At 37.9% G+C, this 22,792-nt stretch overlaps 1 protein-coding gene across 1 annotated transcript; it reads right to left on the reverse strand.

Moving 5' to 3' along the window:
• Positions 1-1,379: 1,379 nt before the first annotated feature.
• On the reverse strand, positions 1,380-20,436 carry LOC133125659 (venom phosphodiesterase CdcPDE). Its single transcript, XM_061237199.1, has 26 exons — positions 20,394-20,436; positions 19,847-20,086; positions 17,462-17,540; positions 17,073-17,204; positions 16,419-16,544; positions 15,856-15,916; positions 15,145-15,242; positions 14,926-15,005; positions 13,647-13,766; positions 12,465-12,574; positions 12,092-12,157; positions 11,750-11,822; positions 7,442-7,550; positions 7,171-7,293; positions 6,765-6,796; positions 5,812-5,939; positions 5,605-5,674; positions 4,882-4,969; positions 4,319-4,491; positions 3,771-3,816; positions 3,521-3,675; positions 2,953-3,088; positions 2,377-2,454; positions 2,069-2,201; positions 1,795-1,951; positions 1,380-1,573 (listed from the first exon to the last, which is right to left on the reverse strand). Exons 2-26 carry the CDS (start codon positions 19,886-19,888, stop codon positions 1,400-1,402), a joined length of 2,589 nt encoding a protein of 862 aa, XP_061093183.1. The 5' UTR covers positions 19,889-20,086; positions 20,394-20,436; the 3' UTR covers positions 1,380-1,399.
• Between the last annotated feature and the right edge of the window lie 2,356 nt (positions 20,437-22,792).

Genomic DNA, 22,792 nt, shown 5'->3' on the forward strand with positions numbered 1-22,792 from the left:
CCTTTGACTGTACATCAGTAAAGAAAACTTTAAATTTGATCAAAATCTGATGTCTCTTAAATGTTCCCTTAATTCTTTTGAGCAGTGTAGATAAAGATAAGTCCTGGTAATTAAGGATTCATTGGGGAAGTGTGTTATTTTAGTTTATTAACTTCAAAATAAGATAAAATAGGTAATGGATGCAAACAAGCACAATAAATTAGTGCAACGTGATTGAAATATTTTGAGCTGCAGGATTCCAATCTCACAGCTCATGTTGGAAATTAACCTGGAGGTATATTTGTGGAAAATGGTCTGGATCAATCAATAAAAGTGTAAACAGAAAGTCATCAAATGTTCGTTTTATTTTTGGGTGGGACATCCCTTAACAGGTGTGTTCAAGCCTAATGGCATATTGTGCTGCTAAATTATTGGAACTCTTTTTCAGTTAATAACATGAGCTTATTATGCCAGCTCACCTGTATATCATCTGCTGACAGTTATATTGGACCGTTTCCATAACAAGCATGATTTCTTCATTAATTATGTCTGCAAATTAAAAACGACGCATAATCATGATAGCTTTAAATCCTACTTAAATCTTCTCTACCTCTGATGTGGTGAGATCATTGGATGTGTATTCAAATAGGACAAGGCTCTAAATATTTCACACCTAGGTGCCAAGACCTGAGTATTGGGTATGATGAAGAAATCATGTGGGAACTTGTGGAGGTTGTTTTTGGCACAGATGGGCAGTTGCGTATGGAAAGTATGTGCGTGATTCAGGCCTTGGAGGCAATGTCTGATGAAAGGCAACAATGGAAGGAATCTCAGTGTGCAAAATGGGGTATAAAAAGGTAACTTCTATGGAATTCTATGAGTATTAATAAATCAAGCTCACAGTAGGAACCTTGAATTATGTGTAAACAGTTTATTGTGTGTGTGTCTGTGGCTCAATTAAAATTATGTGTCACTCAAGAAGGAAAAGGTAACATGCAGGAAAATAAAATCCCTCGATTTTGGCCATTGAGGTCATGTGAGGAAAACCTGTACAGGGAAACCTTGCAAAATCATGCCATACACTAATAAAATCTTCTGCAAAATGGAAAAGGTACCAAACTGCAAATGGCTGAAATGTAAATAATTGTATTATTTACGGTACATTCAGCCAAACATTTGTTAGATATGTAACCTGCTATATTGCTTGTTTAACACATTGTTACCATTATTTATAAGGTAGAGATGTTTTACCATAAAATTGTATTTAAGGCAATGTCCATGTGTCTCAGCCAAAGTTTGGGTCAATCCAGTTTACAGCTCAAACTAAAAGAAGAAATTTGATTAATCAACATTTTTCAGTTGATGGATTGACCGACTTGAAATGGTTTGACCTTGAAACCAGTCATGACCCTTGCTGTACTCAGTTCATCCTATGGATGGCCGAGGTGGGCCTGGCCTTGAGCTGGAGGAGCTCAGGGATTGGTCGGTTGCTGCCTTGGTAGAAATCTAAGCCAGTGACCAGCTCCACATCTCTCACTCTGCTCTGGTGGAACCACATCAGGTCCTCCACCCACTGCGACTCTGCCTCGTGACTCTGCATGAAAAAGCACAGAAATAAACTCTTCATAGGAAAGATAGCATATCTCTCAATGGAGAGAAAGAAATAACTATTCAGGATAACTACTGTTACACAGCTGTGCTGTGCTGCTCCCAAGACTTAAGTCTGCAGTTTCTGGTTCAAATGTAGTAAACTACTTAGCTACTGTAGCACACTGTGGTCCTTGTAGTGTATAGCATCAAGGTTGGGTGTCTTACATTGCAGACCTCAGAGTTGGTTGGTCTGTGTGGCAGCAGGAAAGAGACTGTCTGCATCGCCTCCCTGCAGTCCCCTACTGGAAAAGATGTGTTCTTACAGCTGCTGAGGACCACAAAATAATGCGTAGGGACTGGAATAACTGTGCCAGTGACGAACCTTCAAATGAAAATAAACAAAAATAAATATGGCTTCAGCAAAACGTTATAGTGGATAGTACTAGATTATTTTTAAACAGTTAACCGCTTTCAGTATTTTTTTTTTATTACAGCTTACTGTTCAATCTGCTCAGGGGTGTCAAAGATTCCATCATAGTTGTAATCAAATACAGGGCCTGACACCACGTTGACACCGTTGTACTGCCAAGCATACTTCATCAAGAGCACAGTGTGGAAGTAGTCCCAGATTTCTGCAATACAGCACGCAAGATTATATCAAACAAAAAATGGAAAAATGTTTTACGATATCAATTCAAAACAAATGCTTTGAGGACCTAGTTCGCCGCAGTTTTCAGTTAATGATTTCAGTGTTCAAATGGATAAATGAGCGCATGATTGAACGTGTCACTCTTTTGTATAACTTACTCTTGAACTCCGGGTACATGGGAACAACATTGCTCATCAGCAGCCCGTCATACTGCTCGATGTCACTTTCATTGAGATCTGAAACGTAAAGATGAGTCTGGATCCAAAAGCTATTCACCCCAATAACAGCTACTAGCAAAAATGTAAAATCAAATGAAAGAATATTCCTGAATTTTCTGAATATTGATTAAGATACATAGGTGTTCATTGGAAAGGTTGAATAGTGTAAGATTTGTGTTAAAACGTTGTTATAAGACCATTGCAAATCTATCCCTTTAATTGAAAAAGGCTTACTGACATGTTGACTTGCCCTCTGCCTGTGTTTATAATCCTTAAATTCGGGTTTCAAAATAGACAGAAGTCAGAAATGACCTTTAATATTGTCAGTAATCTGTAGCTGACCAGTTTTACTGTTGTCCAAAATGCTTAATAATTATATGGTCCAGGGGCCATATTACAGAAGCTCTGAAATCCTATCTTAACTTTGAGAGGACTTAAGATAGGAAGTTTGTGTAAACCAGCTCCAGGTCTGCTGCAGTAGAAACAGATGAGGGCCACGCCATGAACAGCACTCACTGGGGGGGTAGAGGAAGGCAGGAGTGATGTTTCCTCCTGCAGCGTACTGGTCACATCGGGGGCTGCTGCCCCCTGAGATACGCACATCAGGCCGCAAGCAGCTGGAGATGACCTCAGGCAAGGGGGTCACGCTGCCCTGCAAGGGGTGATGGGAGTTTTTAGGAACAGAGCGGCAACGGTATTAGCCCATATGCAAAAGTTTTGTTTCATATACTGTATCATGATATTAGAAAGGATTGTGAAGTGCTTTGTATTGGTAAAAACAATAATTACATATGCTTTTGTAACACATGCATATTGTATATTCTGTATACTCCATGTGCGTTTCTTGTGTTTTTTACAAACCTTGAGAAAGCTTGGACAAACCAATCAATGAAGACACTGTGCTTTAAAAGTGGGCAGCCTAAACAATGATTGGTAATAACAAAATAAAAGATTATATTTTTATTATAATTTTATTTGTTCATGCCACTGCCGCACTTACATACAATACCAACAATGTCCACAAGATAGCACAATTGTATATTCATTTTATACTGATGTTGACTGAATAAAATACCCATCTCACAGGCTTATCCACAGTGTATGAACTCCATGTAGGCATCAGGGAGGAGTTGCTGTAGGCATTGATGTAGCCGTGTTGATACAGCAGACAGTAGTCTTCACCAGAGCGTAGCATTTTGGGTTGCCCAAACTGCATGTGCTTTCTAATAGATGCCAATGCTGAAAGGAAGCCATTTCTAGGTCAGCCTTTTGAATACTGACTTTCGATATAATAACATAACATAACGCATTCGCTCAATCAGACAGATATTTACCCTCCTGGCTTGTCAAATTTAGCCTGCTATTGAGATCAGCTTCAGTCTGAAAATAATCACAATTCATCATGAAGAAAATAAGTTTATGCAGAAAATGTCATAACAGCAAACAAGACCATGTATTGAACAGAGTCAGTGTATAATATTAGAATATTTTTTATATTTTTGTCGCTTTTTAAAGAGCAGTCATATTATTTAATCCTCTTATTGTTTACATTAATAAAAAATGAATTAACACTAAACCCACATATTCAAACATAATGAATATGAATAGATCTATAACCTTCAAAACAGATTTATATTGCACTATCTCATTACTGCCAGATATTTGTGTGATAAACTTCTATACAGCTACTGTACGTAATCAAGACTGATACAGTTACTATAACCATCATGAGCTCTTAGGCTCTTAGGTACCTCTATTGGACTTTACCATGCAGATATACTGCTTTTGTAACATTGGTTACCACGGAATTGCACATATATCCTATTGCTTATCTGTGATAATTCTGTGTGTTTGGGTGTGGGCGCGGGGTCGGATGGGTGACCTGGCCAGTGCAGGAGCAGCCCAGAGGGTCTGCAGAGACTAGGGTTACAACCAAGCACCACCCAGGGGCCGTAATCTCCTCGGGGAAGGAGGGCTTGTGCCAGGGCTTCCTTAGGAGGTGGTTCAGACTACCGTGGCTGCCGTTGTTTGGGGCTGGAGTAATCTCCAGAACGTCTGTAAGGGCAAGAACATCCTCATGAGCAACCGCCGCGATACTGCAGTGTCAAGCCTGATGTCTTACCACAGAGACCAGAAGCATTTCCTTATTTATTTTTAATTTAATTCCATAATATGGTTACATTAGTTTTTCTGGAGTGAGAAGTCTCTAGGGTGCTTTTCTAAATGCGCATCCTGCATTTACTCGTGCTTAACAGTATAGCGATCTTAATACGACTCTTTCAAGTGTGTCTGAGAAGGGAAATGATAGTTTGTGAGCTTGTTTGAGTCAAACAGTATTTCCCAGAGCTGCACATTATTAATCTCATTATTATTATAATTATTATTATTATTATTATTCTTACTGTTATTTTTAGAGAGGAATGGATACTGATTGTGGCAACTTACCACACATGAGATTGTAGAGCTCTATGTTTCCGAATGGATCAACCTGCTTTTTATAATGAAACTTAGGCCCAAAGCCTAAAAACATGGCCTGGGGGAAAGAATAAAATAAATAACATTAATTACAAATATTCACTATAAATTGACCATGTTTTACTGCCAAATGTAATGTACACACCTCAATCCTGACTTACAGTATCTATTCAGCCTGATTCATATTGAATCTATTCAGGTTAATTAAGACGGGGATACATATGACTTGCAGGCTCCTGATTGTTTTTTTATATCGAGACCAAATTATAAGAAAGGTTTAAGTCTTAATGTTGCTAATCTCTTGGTGTGAGATACCATTCTGAATCGATCCTACTGGTTTACGGGCACCCGATAGTTTTTTTTGACATGTGAAAAACATTGTCGCTTTGAATTCGTCAGGTGTGAGAGGTTTCCTATTTCGATTCCCGTTGACGAATCAGGAGATGGTTCCGTGTATTTTCAGATCTGGTCGGGAACCAGTACGGTCTATGCTACCATCCAATTGGTTGACTTGCAAAGTGTGAGAGGGCATCCAAGCTCCTGATGTCGTGACCCATGAGAAAATTGTATAATCGTATAATATTCACCTGAGACACCTTCACCTTCTGGCTAGATTACTCCTAACACTTTTCTACATTATTGTCATTGTGCTACACCAGCACCCCATGGCTGTAGTTCTTCTCCTCCACCCACCTGCATACTTTCAATGTCATTGTCATAACCATGGGTACCACCAGCGCAGTATGAAATTGTGCCCGGGTATCTGTAAACAAGGTTTAGAGGACAAAGCATTTGTTCGACACAAAATTAGCCAGAAACATTGCTGATAAGAAATGATCAAAAAGTTATCCCCCAAATAACATATTTGACAATCAATTGTACTTATCAATGACAGCATACCTTGCGAACAGCCATTTTGCATTGACCAGAACACTGACATCCTCTATGCGTCTATTGACAGCGTAGTGGAACCTTTTGGGCAGGTGAGGTTTAAGGTAGGGCTTAATTTGCTGATCTGGTTTTTTGCACTGACAATCAGAAAAGAAAACAAATGGCAGACATCAAGCTGGCCGTGTAAAACTAAATGCATTAGTCCAGTTACTCCGTAAAGGTTTAACCATTTCAAATTCCAATGTTTTTTTCGCCCCATGTCCTTTATTCTCCAGTTTAGATCCGCAATCTGGGAAGTTTGGAAGTTGCATGACATGTCTGTCCTGTGAAACCACTTATTTTTCACACTGGAATCAGTGCAACTATTTGCTAGAAGTCTGCAAAGCAAACAAAACTGGCCTAGGCAGATCACAGGCCCCAGTTTGACCCAATATGTCACTGGGGCCTACTAGGCCCTCCCTGGATGCCACTGAGGACAATCAATAACTATCCAACCTCGCTATCCTACCTCTCCATGCAAGTTCAGAGCTCACATGTTTGGGATTTATTGGCATGTATCACTGAATGGGGCCTAGTGCTTTAACTGGCATTCTTCTTCAAGTTTATTTTGTACCAAAGCACTTTCTATTTATGCTAAATGAACACTAAATCGGATAAATGAACCCAAGATGTGCAGTTGTTCCTCTTGCATTGTTCATCTGCATTTATCACATAATGTATTGTCCAATTTACCAAGCTATTACAGTTTTAATGTTACTAGAGAAACAGAAGGAAAATTGTTTCCTAATTTTCTCCAAGGGAACAACAATGCATGGTTCATATTGGTCCCATGATTCAGTTCATCAGGCCCAGGCTCTAACCATTATTCCACCGGCTGTTTATTGCACAGAAATTACTCACTTAATACATAGAAACAATAGCTGCCAACATTATCATTCTAGTTCTGGTGCTGTTCAACTCACTGTCATGTTGGCCACAAGTCCAGCTGAATCCACTGCAAATTAAACAAGAGCAGAGATTAAAAAATAAAATTAACATCAAGGAGTAACTGAAATCACACAAAGTAAAAAATATATAGTTATTTAAATATATATTCAAAATTGTAAGTTAGTATGCAAATTGTTGAATTGTGCAGATAATTTACTTTCTGTAGTATAATAACACTGCATTAATTCATTCATTCATTCATTGAGTTATAAAACTTCAAATTAGAAATAAATATTTGAAATTAGTTTGTCTGAACATAGCAAGCAAACACAAAGCGTCGACCCAAGCTGACAAACCACATGTAAAGCCAGGTATGAACAGAACTCTTTCCCATGGTCATACACACACTGCCTGCTGTCTGCCTAATACTGCATGACTCACATTCAACATGTGTGTCTCTCGACCGGATTCTTCCAAACGCCCCCTCGTATACATATAGGTCTTTGACGTTATCAATCATGCTCTGGAGGTACTCCACCCTCTCACAGCTGGTATCTTCCATTCCTGTAGGAACAGACAAAGACTTGGAAGAAGCAAGGGCATGAAACTACAGCTTTAGCTGCAACCAGAGGGCATATGTGGAAACAAATTATATATAGAATACTGAAAAACTGTCAGTTAACCCAAAAGACAGTCAAAACCCTTGACATACCATGGTCAGCAACAATGACAATGTTGATGCACCTGTGGAGGCCCATCTGCTTTAATCCATCCATCAGCTGACCAATGATCCTGTCCACTTCCTGGATGGCCAAGATAACCTGGGGAATGTATCACATTATGAATGAGAAAAAAATACTGTCTGCTATGATATATACATACAAATATATATATACAAATATAACATGTAATATACTCAACTAATTAACTACACTCAAAAGCTAGTGTAAGTGTTACTTAAAAAGTTGATTCTGATTGTCAAATAAAAATATTTACATTAACAATCAAACATTACATTTTATTTGCAAGCCGATTTTATCCGAATCAACGTACAATAAGTGTAGCGTATTTCATTCATATGTTAAATAAAAATGTTTGTATTCATTCACCTATTAACAGCTATAAATATCATTCAATAAATATATTTTTAATTGAGCATCTAATATTACACAATCCAATTAATTGTTAAACTATTCTCTTAACCCTTTCAACTAGAGGGCAATTGTACTAGTCCTATATATGTACTAGTGTCAATATCTCAAAAGCTATTTACTGCACACACATGCTTGATGACTTAAAGAGGAGGCTTGTACCATTCAGAGTCAGAATTTGAGTCAGAACTAATTTATGTCAGAGCATGTACATACAGTGTACACAAAAGATACATGCAATACAAAACACCTCATGTTTTTATATTTTGTGTATATAGTGTCTCAATTTCTAAGTCAAGGAAAAAAAGCATGTCCAAAGTGTCCAAAAAGCTCTCCAAAAAGGTTTACTCACCCTAATGCTTTCTAACCAAACATTTAAGATGGAACTTTATTTCAAAGTTAGGTTAACCAGAGCCCCGTTAGCCCCATTAGCCAGTACAATTACAGGTTTATCTATAGCAAGTCCAAATCCTGTAATTACGCATGTCAGTACATTAATTATGCTATGCGAATGCAGCGCTATTTCTGAACTATCCATCACCTAAATATGACACCTTATACCTTGTTGGAAAGGGTAGAAAACCCTGTACAAGCTTGACATGTTTTACAAAAGTTCAGCTCTGAAATGACCTATAAATGCATTTATGTAACAAGAAACAGTTCAAGATGATGTCCCAGCAAATGTGAATGGATTATGAAATAAACTTAAATGTTAGTCAATGTTGTAGCTTCATATCCAGGTGGGATAATTGGATCCATAAATATATCTGTATTGAATAATTTGCAAAACAAGCATATTTCTACCAAACCAGAAGTATGTCGGCCGAATGTGCAGTAAAAGTATGGTAAGAAAAAAAAAAGAAAGTTTATTCATACAGCTTCTGAATTGGATTTTTATTCTCATATTGGAACATGATTTTTTGGAGTAGATAAATGGTATAAAGGATTGTTAGAATATGCATTTTATTGTCTGAGTCTCTGGTGAGGTGAGGGTTGTAAACCGTGAGCGTGGCAAGGGGTTTGGCTGGAGTTTTATCCCCCTGTTTTGCAAATAAGAGGCTGATAAGCATCTAAACTACTGTTTTTGCTAGTGGAGAGTATTTTTTAACAATCTGGCATTGCCATTTTGTTTTATTATATTTCATTTTTTTGTATTCTATAAATAGGAATGCAACAATAATTTGATGACTCAACCACAAGTGGGCAAAGTTGATACAGCTAATACCCTTCAGACAATAGATAATTGATAAAAGCAAAACTGAAATCTAATGATACTTGACCAATATACGCAGTAGTTGATACAGGACAGAAGAGTAGCCGTCAAATTGTCACTCTGTGAAATATTGTATTATGATGATGAACATCCTTGAATAAGCTCATACATCTCATTCAGGCTGATCCATGAACAAGATATCTTTTCCTGCATCCTGCATTATCATAACACATTGTCAACATCTGATAGTGGAATTAACCTTGATGAATACAAAATGTATTTTATTAAATTACATATAACTTAAGATTTTTTTTCAAGTGGCTTGTCAAGATTTTTTGTGCATCTGTAGCAGTAAATTAACTTACTGTCTTACATACTGTGTTATATAATGGTTTTAATTTTAGATTATGATTCCTGTACATTTCTGATATTACTTGTCTACTCCTTGACACACTTGCTCCTATGGACCTTTTCTAATGTTATTTATCTTCCATGCAGTTCAGCTTATCTGCCTAATGGCTATGGGATTTGGTTTATTGCCCCCAATTTATGCCATAATCAGTCATTGTTACTATGATAGTGAAGGTGGCTGTGGGTGGCAGCCAGGCCATTGTGCAGTGTGCTCACTTGGCTGATAATCACCATCTAGGTGAAGCTGAGACTTAAATGAACTTCTCGTCCTTAGGTGCTTGTGACGTGTACCTTCCAGCACAAAAAAATTACCACTTTTTTTTTTGTAGGGCTTGTCTACTTTCTTTCAATGTGTTTGTAGCATAATAAGCTGAACTTATATGACACTGTTTCAAATGAACTGTAAACAAATTGAAACTTCACAGAACAGGAATATGAGAAGTCAATGAAAAACATACTATGGGCTTGTACCCCATTTGGGGGAAATTAGCTTGTGTAAATCATTAGAGCTAAACATTGACTGGAATTGCCCAGTGGGACTATAAGGACTAGCCTACAGAAACTTCTGTAACTTCATTCATAGCTTATCTGAATCCAACAGAAGGTTTCAGTACACTTTTTCCAAAGAAAGCTTCCCATGTTCTCAGTGAACTTAAACCCTGCAATAAATTTTATTGTCTATTATATGTAATTCTCACAGCTAGGACTTTAACCCTTTATCAAATAAATGAGTATTATGGGTATACATGTGTTCTGCCTGCTTATCTTCAACTATTGTAATGTACTTTAGCAGCTGTAAAAAAGGACATGCAAAACCAACTCAGTGAAAACACGGAGTGGCATGATTTACTGTATACTCTTAGTCCATGTAACAGCAATGCACATTGTGACTGACTGAGAAAATTACAGTAAGCAAGAAAATTTTTTCAGTTTTCATTGCATTTCCCTGTTATTATACAACATCAAGAGTTTACCCAAAAATGAAGTTTCCATAATGTACAACCTGCTTTGAAGAAATACATAAAAACCTGAAGAATTTGCTTAAATGGCTTCCTCAAAGTTATTGGGAATATTTTACCCAAGCACCTCACTCACACCAGCAAAAAAATGATTGCAATGGGTTACCTTATCTGCAGCTATTTCATAGAGTGTAGTGTAATGCAGGGGCATATACGTTTTGGCTGTCATGGACACATTGAGCCAGAGATAGACTTGGTTCAGGGGGACTCCCGTGTATGCTGTTTTCTGTTACAGTCATTCGCTTGATAAATGAAAGTTGTTTAAAACTTTTGTGTTCTACCAATTTATTTTCCTCAAAAATATTTGAACAAAATTCAAATCTTGGCTCATTGCCATTTGCTTTGTCTCTGAGATCATAATTTCCCAAATTGATTTGGTGTCATTGATGTATTGTCCAAGCTATTAGCAATTAAGACCCAACTAATATCACTTGTCAATCTTTAATTTAATATATGTTTTTTACTTCTTCCTAAATGACTTATTTGCTATAATGCACATTGCAGAAATTGAAACCATTCGTATTTCAAACTGATTAAATGACATGGGATATCAGGTTTCTAGACATTTATTCTTTATTCTATTGGACAATAATGTCCTGTAGTAGACATTAAAATTGGAATTAATACTAGCACAGAGGGTCCTGAAAACCCATGCATTAAGTAGTTTATGCTGTAATGACACAGATATGTTTTGAAATTGTACAAATTCGGCATTCATTTTTTTGTCAGAATATCACTAGCTGACACAGAAGCCATTAACCTTCAGTCTGCAGTGAATTGGAGATAGCCTTTAGTTATGAGCTCTGAGATACGAAGATCAGAGCAGGATAACATACTAGAAGTGCTTCGACTCCTATGTCCTTTTTATGTCTGGAAGACGGTCACCTGCTTTAAACCTTTTCAGAGATTACAGAAAATATGATGCTCTGCTCTCGTTTTACAGTGACTGTAAAGCCAACTCATCAAAAACTGATGGTTCAGCATTGTACGTAGCATAGATAGCATAGATAGCATAGATTTAGTCAATGTTATGATTTTAGCTTTCAATCCAAGTCCCAGTACCTTAGCATACCATATTAATTTAACAAAGTCAACTGTGTTTTTTATGCTGACACAGAAAATAGCATTTTTATATAAAGAATTCATATTTGCCCCTTCATAGAAATGATAGTTGGAGGCCAAAATCCTAATCTCTGGAAAAGTGTATGTATTGATACTTTTCTTACCCTACCACTGACTGGTCCACTATTATGTCCAGATTTATCTGGCTCCTCCAAGTACAAAGTGAAGAAGTCTGGCCTGTGATAACCAACAGAGAGAAAGATCACCTGTAAGTTTAACCCCAGGTAAAGTGTTCACTTATACCCGCTCCGCACACTAATAAGCAGCCCTTACATATTATAAATGTAAATGTTAAAATATAAATGCTCTCCACTGATTTCTCATTGATACAGCTTGGATTCCTTAGTGAAGCATAAAGCATGTTTATAAGCTCATTGGCAAGCAAAATACATTTAATTAGTTATTCGTCAGCAACACATGGTACTTCAATTAAATAATGTCTTTACCTCTCTTCCTCTGGCAATTTGAGCCACTTCAGAACAGCGAATACTCTCTCTTCAAATGGTGTTTTCCTAAGAAGAGTTAAAATCAGAAATACAACAAGTTAATTAATATGAAATGATAATTGCTATGCTATTAAGTTTGGTTCTCTATTTTTCTTGCTGTGAATATCATTATAAAAAATATATACATTATTTTTAAAATAATTATACATTTTTTGTTTTACCTATTATTTTACTTTACAATTCTTTTTTTTTTTTATTTAACTATTTCATGTGAGTATTGATCATTGCTATGACAGGTTTTGAAATCTCTGGGACTCCATTACAACATGTTATGAGTTCAATGTGCCCCCATCTGCATCAAATGAAAACACACCCATTGTAATCCATATATAAGTCAGGAAAGCTCCCATTGATTTTGACATCTGAACCAGGCCAGAAGAAGGTTCCGGATTTCAGTCCCTGATACATTGCAGTGAGCCAGATCTGTAACCAGAAATTAGATGGGCAAAGAGTATCCTTCCTTCAAGATGTTCCACTAAAATATTGAGGAAATGTATAACTTGTATTCAAGTTCAACAACCAGCTAAATTAATCTTCCAAGCTGCTTATAAAAGAGTACAGTACATATTCAGTTATGAAGCTCTGCAGCTCTACTTAAAGGTGCAATAGGTAACATTTTTGTGTTACAAGACCATTGTAAATTCCTTCCATGTTGACTAATCCTCAGCCTGTGCTTATTGTAAAAATATACAGTACAGCGCGTTTACAGAGAAGGGGGAGGGATGAACAGTGTTGTGGTTTGAAGGTGTTTTTAGGGTTGCTGCTAATCCTCTCATGACCATTAGAATTCCAAAATTACCTATTGTACCTTTAAGTAAGTAATACATTCAGCAAACGGGTAGCATACATACTGGTCTGTCTGTGAGAGTAAAATTCAACTTGATTTTCTTAACATAAAACATTTTTTACTGGAATGCACTCTTTCCTATCTTTCTATGTAAAAGGCGGCCTTGTTGGCTGTGATGACACAGTACATTTGTATTTTATCTTTTAGGCTTTTAGCAGATACAGTCACCTAGAGCAAATTCAAAGTAAATATAACAAATTTAGACAACTCTAGAGAAAGGTTTTAGATGTAGTCCAAACAGACAGAATCTAGCTGGCCCAGGCCAAATACATTTTGAATTGCTTACTTGAGAAGCCTCCTATCCTGGTAAAATGAAAATAGCATATCCCGCAAATCCCAGATAGATTTTCACACAAGTTTTATTCATCAAATACATTTTTGTTCTGAATATTGCTAAAAATCGATGTGTCTTTTAAATTTGTCTGTGACTAGCAGACATTTTACAGCTGTCAACAGCGTTAACATTTTTAATAATGATCTTGCCCAGTTCAAGGCAAGTAAGTAATTTTACCAGGATACCAGAAGTAAAGTTAACGGTTATGAACAATGGCACTTCCTAGTAAGTTGTGTTAGAATTCCACTTGAGACCGTTCAAAATTACAAGAATAGGTTTTGTTAATTCCATTGGGTTTTGAGATGGGGACTTACAGGCTGACCCTGGTACCAGCGGGGTTTTGCCTTCTCGCTGTTCGACAGACTGAACGATGCGTTGAACACAGGGTCGTACATGCTGTTGGCCACGAGCCCATGGGATTCAGAATACAGTCCCTGAGGGGGTGAGGAACAGCAGGGCTGATTTTACAAAACACCACACACTGTTTGAAGAAGACATCAAAATAAATACGCACTTCTGAGGCATCCTGAATGATGCTTGCAGATACCAATAGCCTCAGTGGACAAAGTTATCACAGTAAAGGTATTTTCTTCTGGTGAACATTGGTTTTCTTTTCCACATCATATCTCAGATGAAATATTCTTATGTAAATGTGACACCAGAAATAATTATGATCAGTCAGTGTAGATGAGTGTTTCTCTACTCCAGTCCTCGGGACCTACTTGCCAGAAGGAACTCTCACAACTAATCAAGGGCATTTTTGGTGGTTTGATTGGGTCAGTCATTACTGTAATTGAGAAATACTGATGTAGATGATGCAGCCAGCTTAGACTATGCACTCTAAAAGCAGAGATGTACATTACAACCTGGTATTGAATTCTGGCTCAACAATAGTCTGGCCAATTTTGTTCTATGGGCAGGGCCACAGAGCATTTCCTGCCCGATTGTGAAAGATTGGCTCTCCTTATCATTAGGTTGCAGCTGCGCTCCTACAATATAGCAGCAGCTGGCTATATGTATTTGGGAGGACAAACATGCTACTCTGCATTCTCTCAAATTGCCTACTAGCATGGCCGGTTACTCCAAATTGGGAGAAGAATTATATATGTATGTCATGTATGGCGACATTGGCACAGGGGGGAAGAGCAGTCGTCTGGCAGTCGGAGGGTTGCCGGTTCAATCCAGCCCTGGGTGTGTTGAAGTGTCCCTGTGCAAGACACCTAACCCCCAAATGCTCCTAACGAGCTGGTTGGTGCCTTGCATGGCAGCCAATCGCTGTTGGTGTGTGTGTGTGTGTGTGTGTGTGTGTGTGTGTATGAATGGTTGAACGAGAAGCATCAATTGTATAGCGCTTTGGATAAAGGTATATAAATATATACCTTTATTTATATGCTATATAAATGCCAACCAGTTACCATTTACCATTTATGTCTTTCATCTGGAGTCTGAAGTAAAGTTTGAATTTAATTGAATATAGTGTGAATGAAGGTACGGTTGGTCACAGAGTAGGGTTAATCATTCTATTGTGTGAATGTGTGAATGAAGATAGGTGAAGGTTGGTCACAGAGTGCAGGTCTGTTATTGTTGACTCACCGTGACAATGGTGTAATGGTTGGGGAAGGTGAGGCTGGGGAACACTGCTTGCATATAAGGAGCATGAGTGCCACAGTTTTCTGAAAGGTAACAAAACACATTTAGCAAATTTTTTGGAAATTAGACTGATAAGAATACTTACTGCATAAAAGCAGCAATACCATGAACAACACTGCTACATATTAAATGACAAAATGTTGTTCAACATGTTTTACTTACTGAGTTTGTCAAGTACAGGGACAAGTTGACTCCAAGTTGAGAGATACTCTGCCCGAAACCCATCCAATGATATGAGGAGCAATGGTACCTTTGAAAAACTGAAAATCAGAACAATTGAACAATGAAAGCACAACCTACAGGGGTTTGAGAGGTATAATTGGCTGCTGCATTTCATTCAAGTGGTATTATTATCGGGCAAGTGCAGAAGATGTGTAAGCTTGCTTTTGTATTTGCTGGGTCATTTATTAAAGTCCATGCACCACAGGTGCTGAAATCCTATTGCATTTTCTCTGGTTTTAATTTTTTCCCCTTATTTTTCTCCCACCATTTTATAACACTGGCTAAAAAATCCACATGGATGCTCCAACAATAACCAAAAATTTGTAGAATGATTGTAGAGGACTGTGCTATATCATCAATGTGCATCTTTCACAAATTTGTTAATTGGACTGTTCTCTTTTTATATAAGGAAATGTCCTATTCCAAAAACGCAATCACAGGAAGTTCACTAACTTCAAGCAGGTGCAAGGCAAAGTTCACCGTATACAGTAATTGGGAGGCTGACCAACCAGAGGAGTAAATAGTCAGGGGCAAATTTGAGGCTTCCTGTCCAAATGAAACCCCCAGGCAGTGTTATGGCCATCACGCCTGTGCCAACCTCCACTGGCACAGGCTGAATTTGATCAGGGGATCTGTAGGATACAAACTTACCCTTTTGGGCATATAGGAACTGCTATCTCCTCACAGGTATCCTGTACCCACTGCCTTTTGCCTGCCAAAAAACACAGCAGATATTTCAAAATCTACATAGCTAGGTAGTGGAGGCTTGTAGTGGTTAAGGTAAATGACTGGGACAGGCAAGGTCAGTGTAGCCACAATAAGATCTGCACAGCCGTTGAGCCCTTGAGCAAGGCCCTTAACCCTGCATTGCTCCAGGGGAGGATTGTCTCCTGCTTAGTCTAATTAACAGTACCTCGCTCTAGATAAGAGCGTCTGCCAAATGCCAGTAATGCAATAATGTAATACATAGTGTATTGCTGCATTTCTCAACTATCAATGGCCTAATAAATGGACATTTAACATTTCAACCTTGAAAGTATTTGACCATTTAGACACTAGGAAAATGTATTTCAAATCAGTTTTGGTGAGTAACATGATTTGTTGAGAATCCACAGGGGTCTGCAGAAATGGTTTCCAATTTGATCGCCGTGGAGAGTAGATTTGAAATCTATATAAATATGTCACTATGATGCTATTCCAAATGACTGGCCTACCTTGACAAACACTATTGAAGTTTGTGCAGCAGTCCCCAGCACCCAAGCAGTCATCGGAGCAGTGACACTTGCTGTTTGACATCCTCTTCTCTCCACATCGCAGTTTAGTGCACTCCCACTGCTCAGCTAGGGGGTGAAGCACATTTTACCTGACTTTTAAACAAATATGTGTCTGTAAGACTAAGGAATACTTTACTCCATAAATGAAATTATCCCTTTTAACTACTAATACTCTCAGAACTGGAGGTGAAGAAGGCTGGCAAAATATTTTCAAAGTAAACAAATAAATCCGAGGCTACATACGCTCAGTGGCCACTTTATTAGGTAATGCTCGTTAATGTAAGCAGCCTGCTCTAAGGATACTAAATATGGCTACTTTAATTTATATAATATTAATACGTTCGAAACACGATGGTGTCCTGAAATGGGGGGGGCTCTGTAAATGTGCTGTAATTTCTACACGGTGAAGCCAAAATGTATAAACAAACCCTTTAATAAAAGCCGAGAGAGTATGCTTTAACCACATGATAATTGTTTGTTTACAAATCTAATAGTGTGGAATGCAGAGCCAAATCAAGAAAAATATGCATTTGTCCCAAAAGTTATGGAGCTCACTGTATATTAGAAAATAAAGAAACTAATGTGAATTCTCACTTGGTTGGATGCAGCTGTCCTGGAAGTCATAGCAGCAGCTCTTGGTCTCCACACACAGAGCATCACAGCGACAGCCAGGGTACTCATTGTCGTGCGGCTCATAACAGCGCTGCCTGCAGGAAATGGGAATGTCTAACAGTCCGGACCGAAAGAGGAAGTGAGGACGAGGAAGACATCCAATAAGGCCATTTTTGGGCTCCATGAATTGGGAGAGAGAGATAATAAAAGAGGAAAGAATTGGCAGAGGCAGGAGGTGGAAAAAAATGGAGAGAGAATGGGATAGAAAGAATGAGGGAACATACAGTGAGATCCAGCAATACATAAGAGATTTAGTGTATCCATATTTGTAGGTTGTTTTGTATTAATGATCTGGTTTGGAGTGAGGTTACCTTTATTGCAGTTATCCTGCCCGAGGCCCAGTGCCAGTCCTAGGATAAGGGCCACTATACAGACTGCAAGCAGCCCGATCTACAGACAATATGACACAGAGGGCTCCAGAATTATTGGCACCCTTGATAAATATGCATGACACATGCTTAAAACATTTTCAACCTGTTTAAAGTAGCGAGCTTTATTAATGATTCAATGGAATCAACCAAAGATTTACATGCTCCAAAAGAAAAAAATATTCCCCAAAAAACTGGTTCTACAATTATTGGCACTCCTGGTTTAATACTTTGTGCAAATACCCCTGGCAAAAAGGATTTTTTCTATAATATGTGATAAGGTTAGAGAACACAGTTGGAAGGATCTTTTACAATTCCTCCGTGCAGAACTTTTCAGAATCATTGATACCCCCCTCTTCAGTTCAGCCCACAGGTTTTTCATGGGCTTTAAGTCTGGAGAATGAGATGGCCATCTACCCATGACCAAGACTCAGAGGCAACCAGATCATCTTCCAAGATTTCCAAGTACTTTCCTGGTTCTGTTGAAATCATTGCGCCATTGAAATTAAAGTGCCACTGGACCACTGGCAGCAAAACATCAATGACCCACCATCATATTTGACAGTAGGTATGAGGTTCTTTTCGTAGGCATTCCATTTTTCTACTAAACATGTCAATGGTGTGTATGGCCAAAACGATTTTGGTCTCATCTGACTCACTTCCAATCATATTTCCAATGAGGTTCGCTTGGTTTTGTTTATTGTGCTCAGTAAGGGCTGTCTATGTACCACCCTTCCAAAGACTTTTCTGGAATGTAGGTGCCATTTTATGTTTGTTTGTTTTTTTACTTGGTGACCCCAAGACACAACCAATCTGTGCCATTCTGCAATCACTGCAATCACTGGGTTACTTATGTCCTCCCTCTCGATATTCCTTATTGTCTGTGGGGATAATATGCACTTACATCCTCTTCCTGGCAAGTTTGCAACCATTCCATTTGTTTTATGCCTTTTTATTATTGCCCTTGTTAAATAGTATGTTTAACCATTTATGTATTTTTTGTACCCATTTTCCTACTTGTGATGGTCAATTACCATCTGTACCATCAAATGGATTTTGCATGCTTGTTACCTCATTTTTATACTCTAGTGAAACAAGAAGTGATGGAATGACACAATATAATTCCTTTAGACTGAGATTAACTCAAATAAAATGCAATTGCCATTGTTTGATTTTATCTATAATAATGGTTAGCCATGCCAATAATTTTGGCACTTGTGTTTTTCAGATAAATATAAAACATTGAAACATGAGATATACATTTAGCTTTTGACATTCATATGCCAGAACATGAAACATAAATTATTATCCATGTTGTTTATTATATTTAGCCATTTCCCAAATTTTATCAAGAGTGCCAATAATTCTAGAGCCCACTGTACATACACTCACACACATGACTGGACTGGACATACGATGATTCAAATTTAAAATATAAATATTAAATAATCACCTTTACTTTCTCCCTCCCAGAAACTCTCCCTCAATTATTGCAGGGAAGCTCATTTTACTGTATGCAATTAAAGGTACTTATAAATTACAGATAACAAATTCCATTTAAGAACTGTGTAAAAACATTTCATTTAGTTAATCAGTAACTTATGCTTGTCACTCTAGAGATTGTTGCAAAGCCATTGCAATGGAAGAAGCGGAGACAATGAAATGGTAATTATCTCATAATGAACTACACTGAAATCAACAATGCACTCAGTGTCACTATCATATTCAGTAAAGAGCAATTCTGTGCTGAAGAAAAAAAAAAAAAAAACACTTGACAGGAACAAGTATCCTGGCTTAAAATGTGTCTTAGTAATGAAAGGGTTTGACAAGTTAACATTTGGGAGAAAAGTCAGCGATCACTTTAAGTCAATACTAAGTTTCCAAGTCCCTTGATTGATGTGCATAATCACAAAATGCTAAAGTAAAATCCCTTCCAGATGAACTGCAGATTGAATGTAAAATTGCAGTATTCTGTGATGATTATACAATTAATAGAGAAAAGCAGTATTTACCTTGGCATTAAGCCTACACTACACTTGGTCTTGATCCCATTGTGTGGCCATAATGCAGGCCATGTACAGAACACCTCCGCACACAACCACACAACAATATATTTTACACAGAAAATAAATTCCCCCACAATTAATTTATGGGAACCACCACAACGCTTTTACATGGCAATCTAGATGTAATAAAAATACATCATTGCTGTCCTGTCTGCACTTAGCAGGGCAACTTAGCCTTCAAATAACATTCACATAACCTACAAACGAAGAATATACTAACACAATTTAAATATCAGATGCACATACAGAAAAAAACACTTACAAGTATAAGATTATTTCGTGACATATCTTTTCCAAACCCCATATTCTTGTTTCCTGAATGTTGCCGTCAGCTGATGGGCAAAATGTGAAAAGCAGGAATCTGGAAGCTCAATGAACTAAACTGCCAAATTTACGCAGCTGAAAAAGTGACCTGTGACACACAGCACTTAAGTAACTCAGTCTTCTTGCTAGTTCAGCTTTATACCTCTATAAATACCACAACAGGCTGTCATCCATGGACCTATTGGAAAGGTGCAGAAATGTATTGTTAAAAGGTAAATATTAACAGGAAAGATGAAACTACACTTTAATAAACTGATCTGACTCATTGGATGACTGCAGAAATCTTATTGGATTTTAAGTTTTACATTTATCAGTGGGCCCTAAATATGAAGAGTAATAACAATCAGGCAAATCATAAATCTTCTAATCAAGCAAAAAATTATGATGATCCTCAAGAAATGGATGTGCTAATCGTATTAGAAGTCCTTAACAGTGACGTAAACACAGATGCAGAATATTTAAATCTTCAGGCACTACTCACTAACCTTATCAGGCTTCAGAACAATGGTAGCGAACAGCAGCGAACCGATAAAAAAAAGTCCAAGAACAAAGGAACTGAACAAAATTAAACAGATTTAAATAGACAAGGGGAAACGAGAATCAGATGTGCGCAATAATCAGGAAGTGAGAACAGGTGAAACGAATGAATGAGAATGAATGAACGGAAAGCATACTACGTGGTCATAGAAGGCTTCATAAAAGGTAAAAATCTAGGGACCTAGACAGAAGACAGATACAGAAAAGACAGATCATGACAGAACCCCGCCCCCCCCATGGCTGACAATCGGCGCACAAGTCCAAGTCAGGGTGTTTCACAAAAAAGTCCTTGATGAGGGAGGGGTCAAGGATGTGGCGTTCAGACTTGGACCTTGGACATTAATCAGATGAGACAAACAAACAAAAGTAGCAATAAACATACATTAGACAAGACATTAATGTGAAATTACCTGAAAAGAGAGCGAGAAAGATAAGCCAGACCGTGCTAGAGTATTTACACTCTTCCACTTTCAGAGCCAAAGGAACAAAGTAAACAAACTATAAAACTCAGAGGTAGTACTGTATACACACAACCAATGAATCACCGCCAAAAAAAGAAAAATACTTCTTCTCCAAGGCTCCAAATCCAACTGGTAACACAAAACTTTTTCTTTACCTTACCTTATCCAGCAGGGCTTGGAGGGGCCTTCCCTGATTGTGTGATACTGAGTTAGGTGTGGAAGGAATGGTGGATTCATACTGATTTCAGACAAGGACCATCCCATTTAAGATGACAATAGTGTCTCTTGAGAGACAAAGTCTAGAGGAGGAAATTAATAGATTGTATGCCTAGATTAGGGTATCAGTGTTACTTTGATGTTTGTGGAGGGGATACAGACTGCATTCTTAGATATAATGTAACATTGTTTTCATTGTGGATCTTGAATAAGTTTTCCCAAAACAATTAAACTATTTCTCTCTCTATTGTAATATTCCTTACATAGATTTGGGGCCTGCTTGGGTTTGGTTGCTGAACTTTAATGTGTTTTTACAAATATATATCACCAGGCTCAAGGTACTGTAGCAGGAACATGGGAAAGTCACAGTTCTGGGAGAATTGCAGTTATATAATATATTCCCTGATATTTTTATTAAACGGAAACTAAAATACAAAGAGAAAACAAAAACTGGTTTGAAATGTAACTCCGGTGGTCCCTCTATTGCCCAAGTGCAAAACCAAACAAAAGGGCAAAGCAGTGTCATAATCAAATCATTCCAAAGTCCAAAATCCAATCTGGGTTCTCAGTCTCAGTCTCAGTCTCAAGTCAGGTTCTCAAATAAAGCACAGGTTCTACACAGATGCATCCAACGTCATATTCCCAAAAAGAGCACTCACCACCACCACCACCACACTTTTCACCAAAGGTACTTTGCACCCTGCAGCCCCAACTGTGACAGGGCATCGGCATGGCTATGTTCCTGACCTGTGGAGACCAGAAAAGTGAAATTGTTGTAAGAACAGGAACAAGAGACTCTGGCATTGCTTTCCTTATTTCACACCATCCACAATAATGAGAAATTGGGGTTTCCTCACCTTGGAACTCTTGGACACCCACCCCCACCTCTGATGCATCTGTTTGCATGATCATTTCCCTTTTGAAGTCTGGGGTCATCAGTACTGAACTGGGGAAGAGGGCCTTTCTCAGTTCCTCAGTTCCTTTTCGACCTCCATAGTCCACTTCACCACCTTAGGCTGTTTCTGTTGTGTCAGTCTTGTCATGGAGCTGCTAGGGAGGCAAAACCTGGTAAACAATGGTAATAACTGTTTTTATTTACATTCCCCCTCTCTATGATGAATCCAAGGGACTCCATTTCTTCTATCCCCAACCGATATTTCTTCAGGTATCAGTCTCTGGAAAGTTGTGGGGGCCCCATGTAGGCCAAAAGGAAGAACTGTGCACTAGAACATTCCACTAGGGGTTGCAAATGTTATATTATCTCATGCATTTTCTTAATTGATAAAAATAAACTATTAACATTTCTATTTTTGAAAGCATTTTAGCTTTTTTTCACACTTGCCTAAAACTACTGCACAATACTGTATAAGAGATGTAGAAGAGTACAAAGATACGTATTCCTATTCCTATTATGAAAAGACAAAATAATCTACTTGAAAAACATCTGATTTCAACATCTGACAAGGATGGGAATCTTGCTCCCACTTCAGAATGTGTCTGAAACAGAATGTCTGAAATGGCTACTTGTCTACTCTCGCATACATACATTCAGTACACTGGACAGGAAATTAGTTAAGTAGGTGAAAAGCTAAAAGTAGTGGTGATGACATAGCACATGTTTCCAGGCTTTCGCTGAGTGTGTGTACCCAAAACGACTGTGTCATGAAAAT

The sequence above is a fragment of the Conger conger genome, chromosome 1, assembly GCF_963514075.1.
Source record: "Conger conger chromosome 1, fConCon1.1, whole genome shotgun sequence".
In the NCBI taxonomy this organism is placed as follows: Eukaryota; Metazoa; Chordata; class Actinopteri; order Anguilliformes; family Congridae; genus Conger; species Conger conger.

Bases quoted from the DNA above. Each gene is read 5' to 3' on its own strand.
- LOC133125659 (XM_061237199.1), bottom strand. From the start codon at position 19,888: ATGGGGTTTGGAAAAGATATGTCACGAAATAATCTTATACTT. The intron at 3,676-3,770 runs GTAAATATCTGT...GCTTCCTTTCAG, and splicing joins AAATTTGACAAGCCAGGAGG to CATTGGCATCTATTAGAAAG. The intron at 1,574-1,794 runs GTAAGACACCCA...TTTTTCATGCAG, and splicing joins CCAACTCTGAGGTCTGCAAT to AGTCACGAGGCAGAGTCGCA.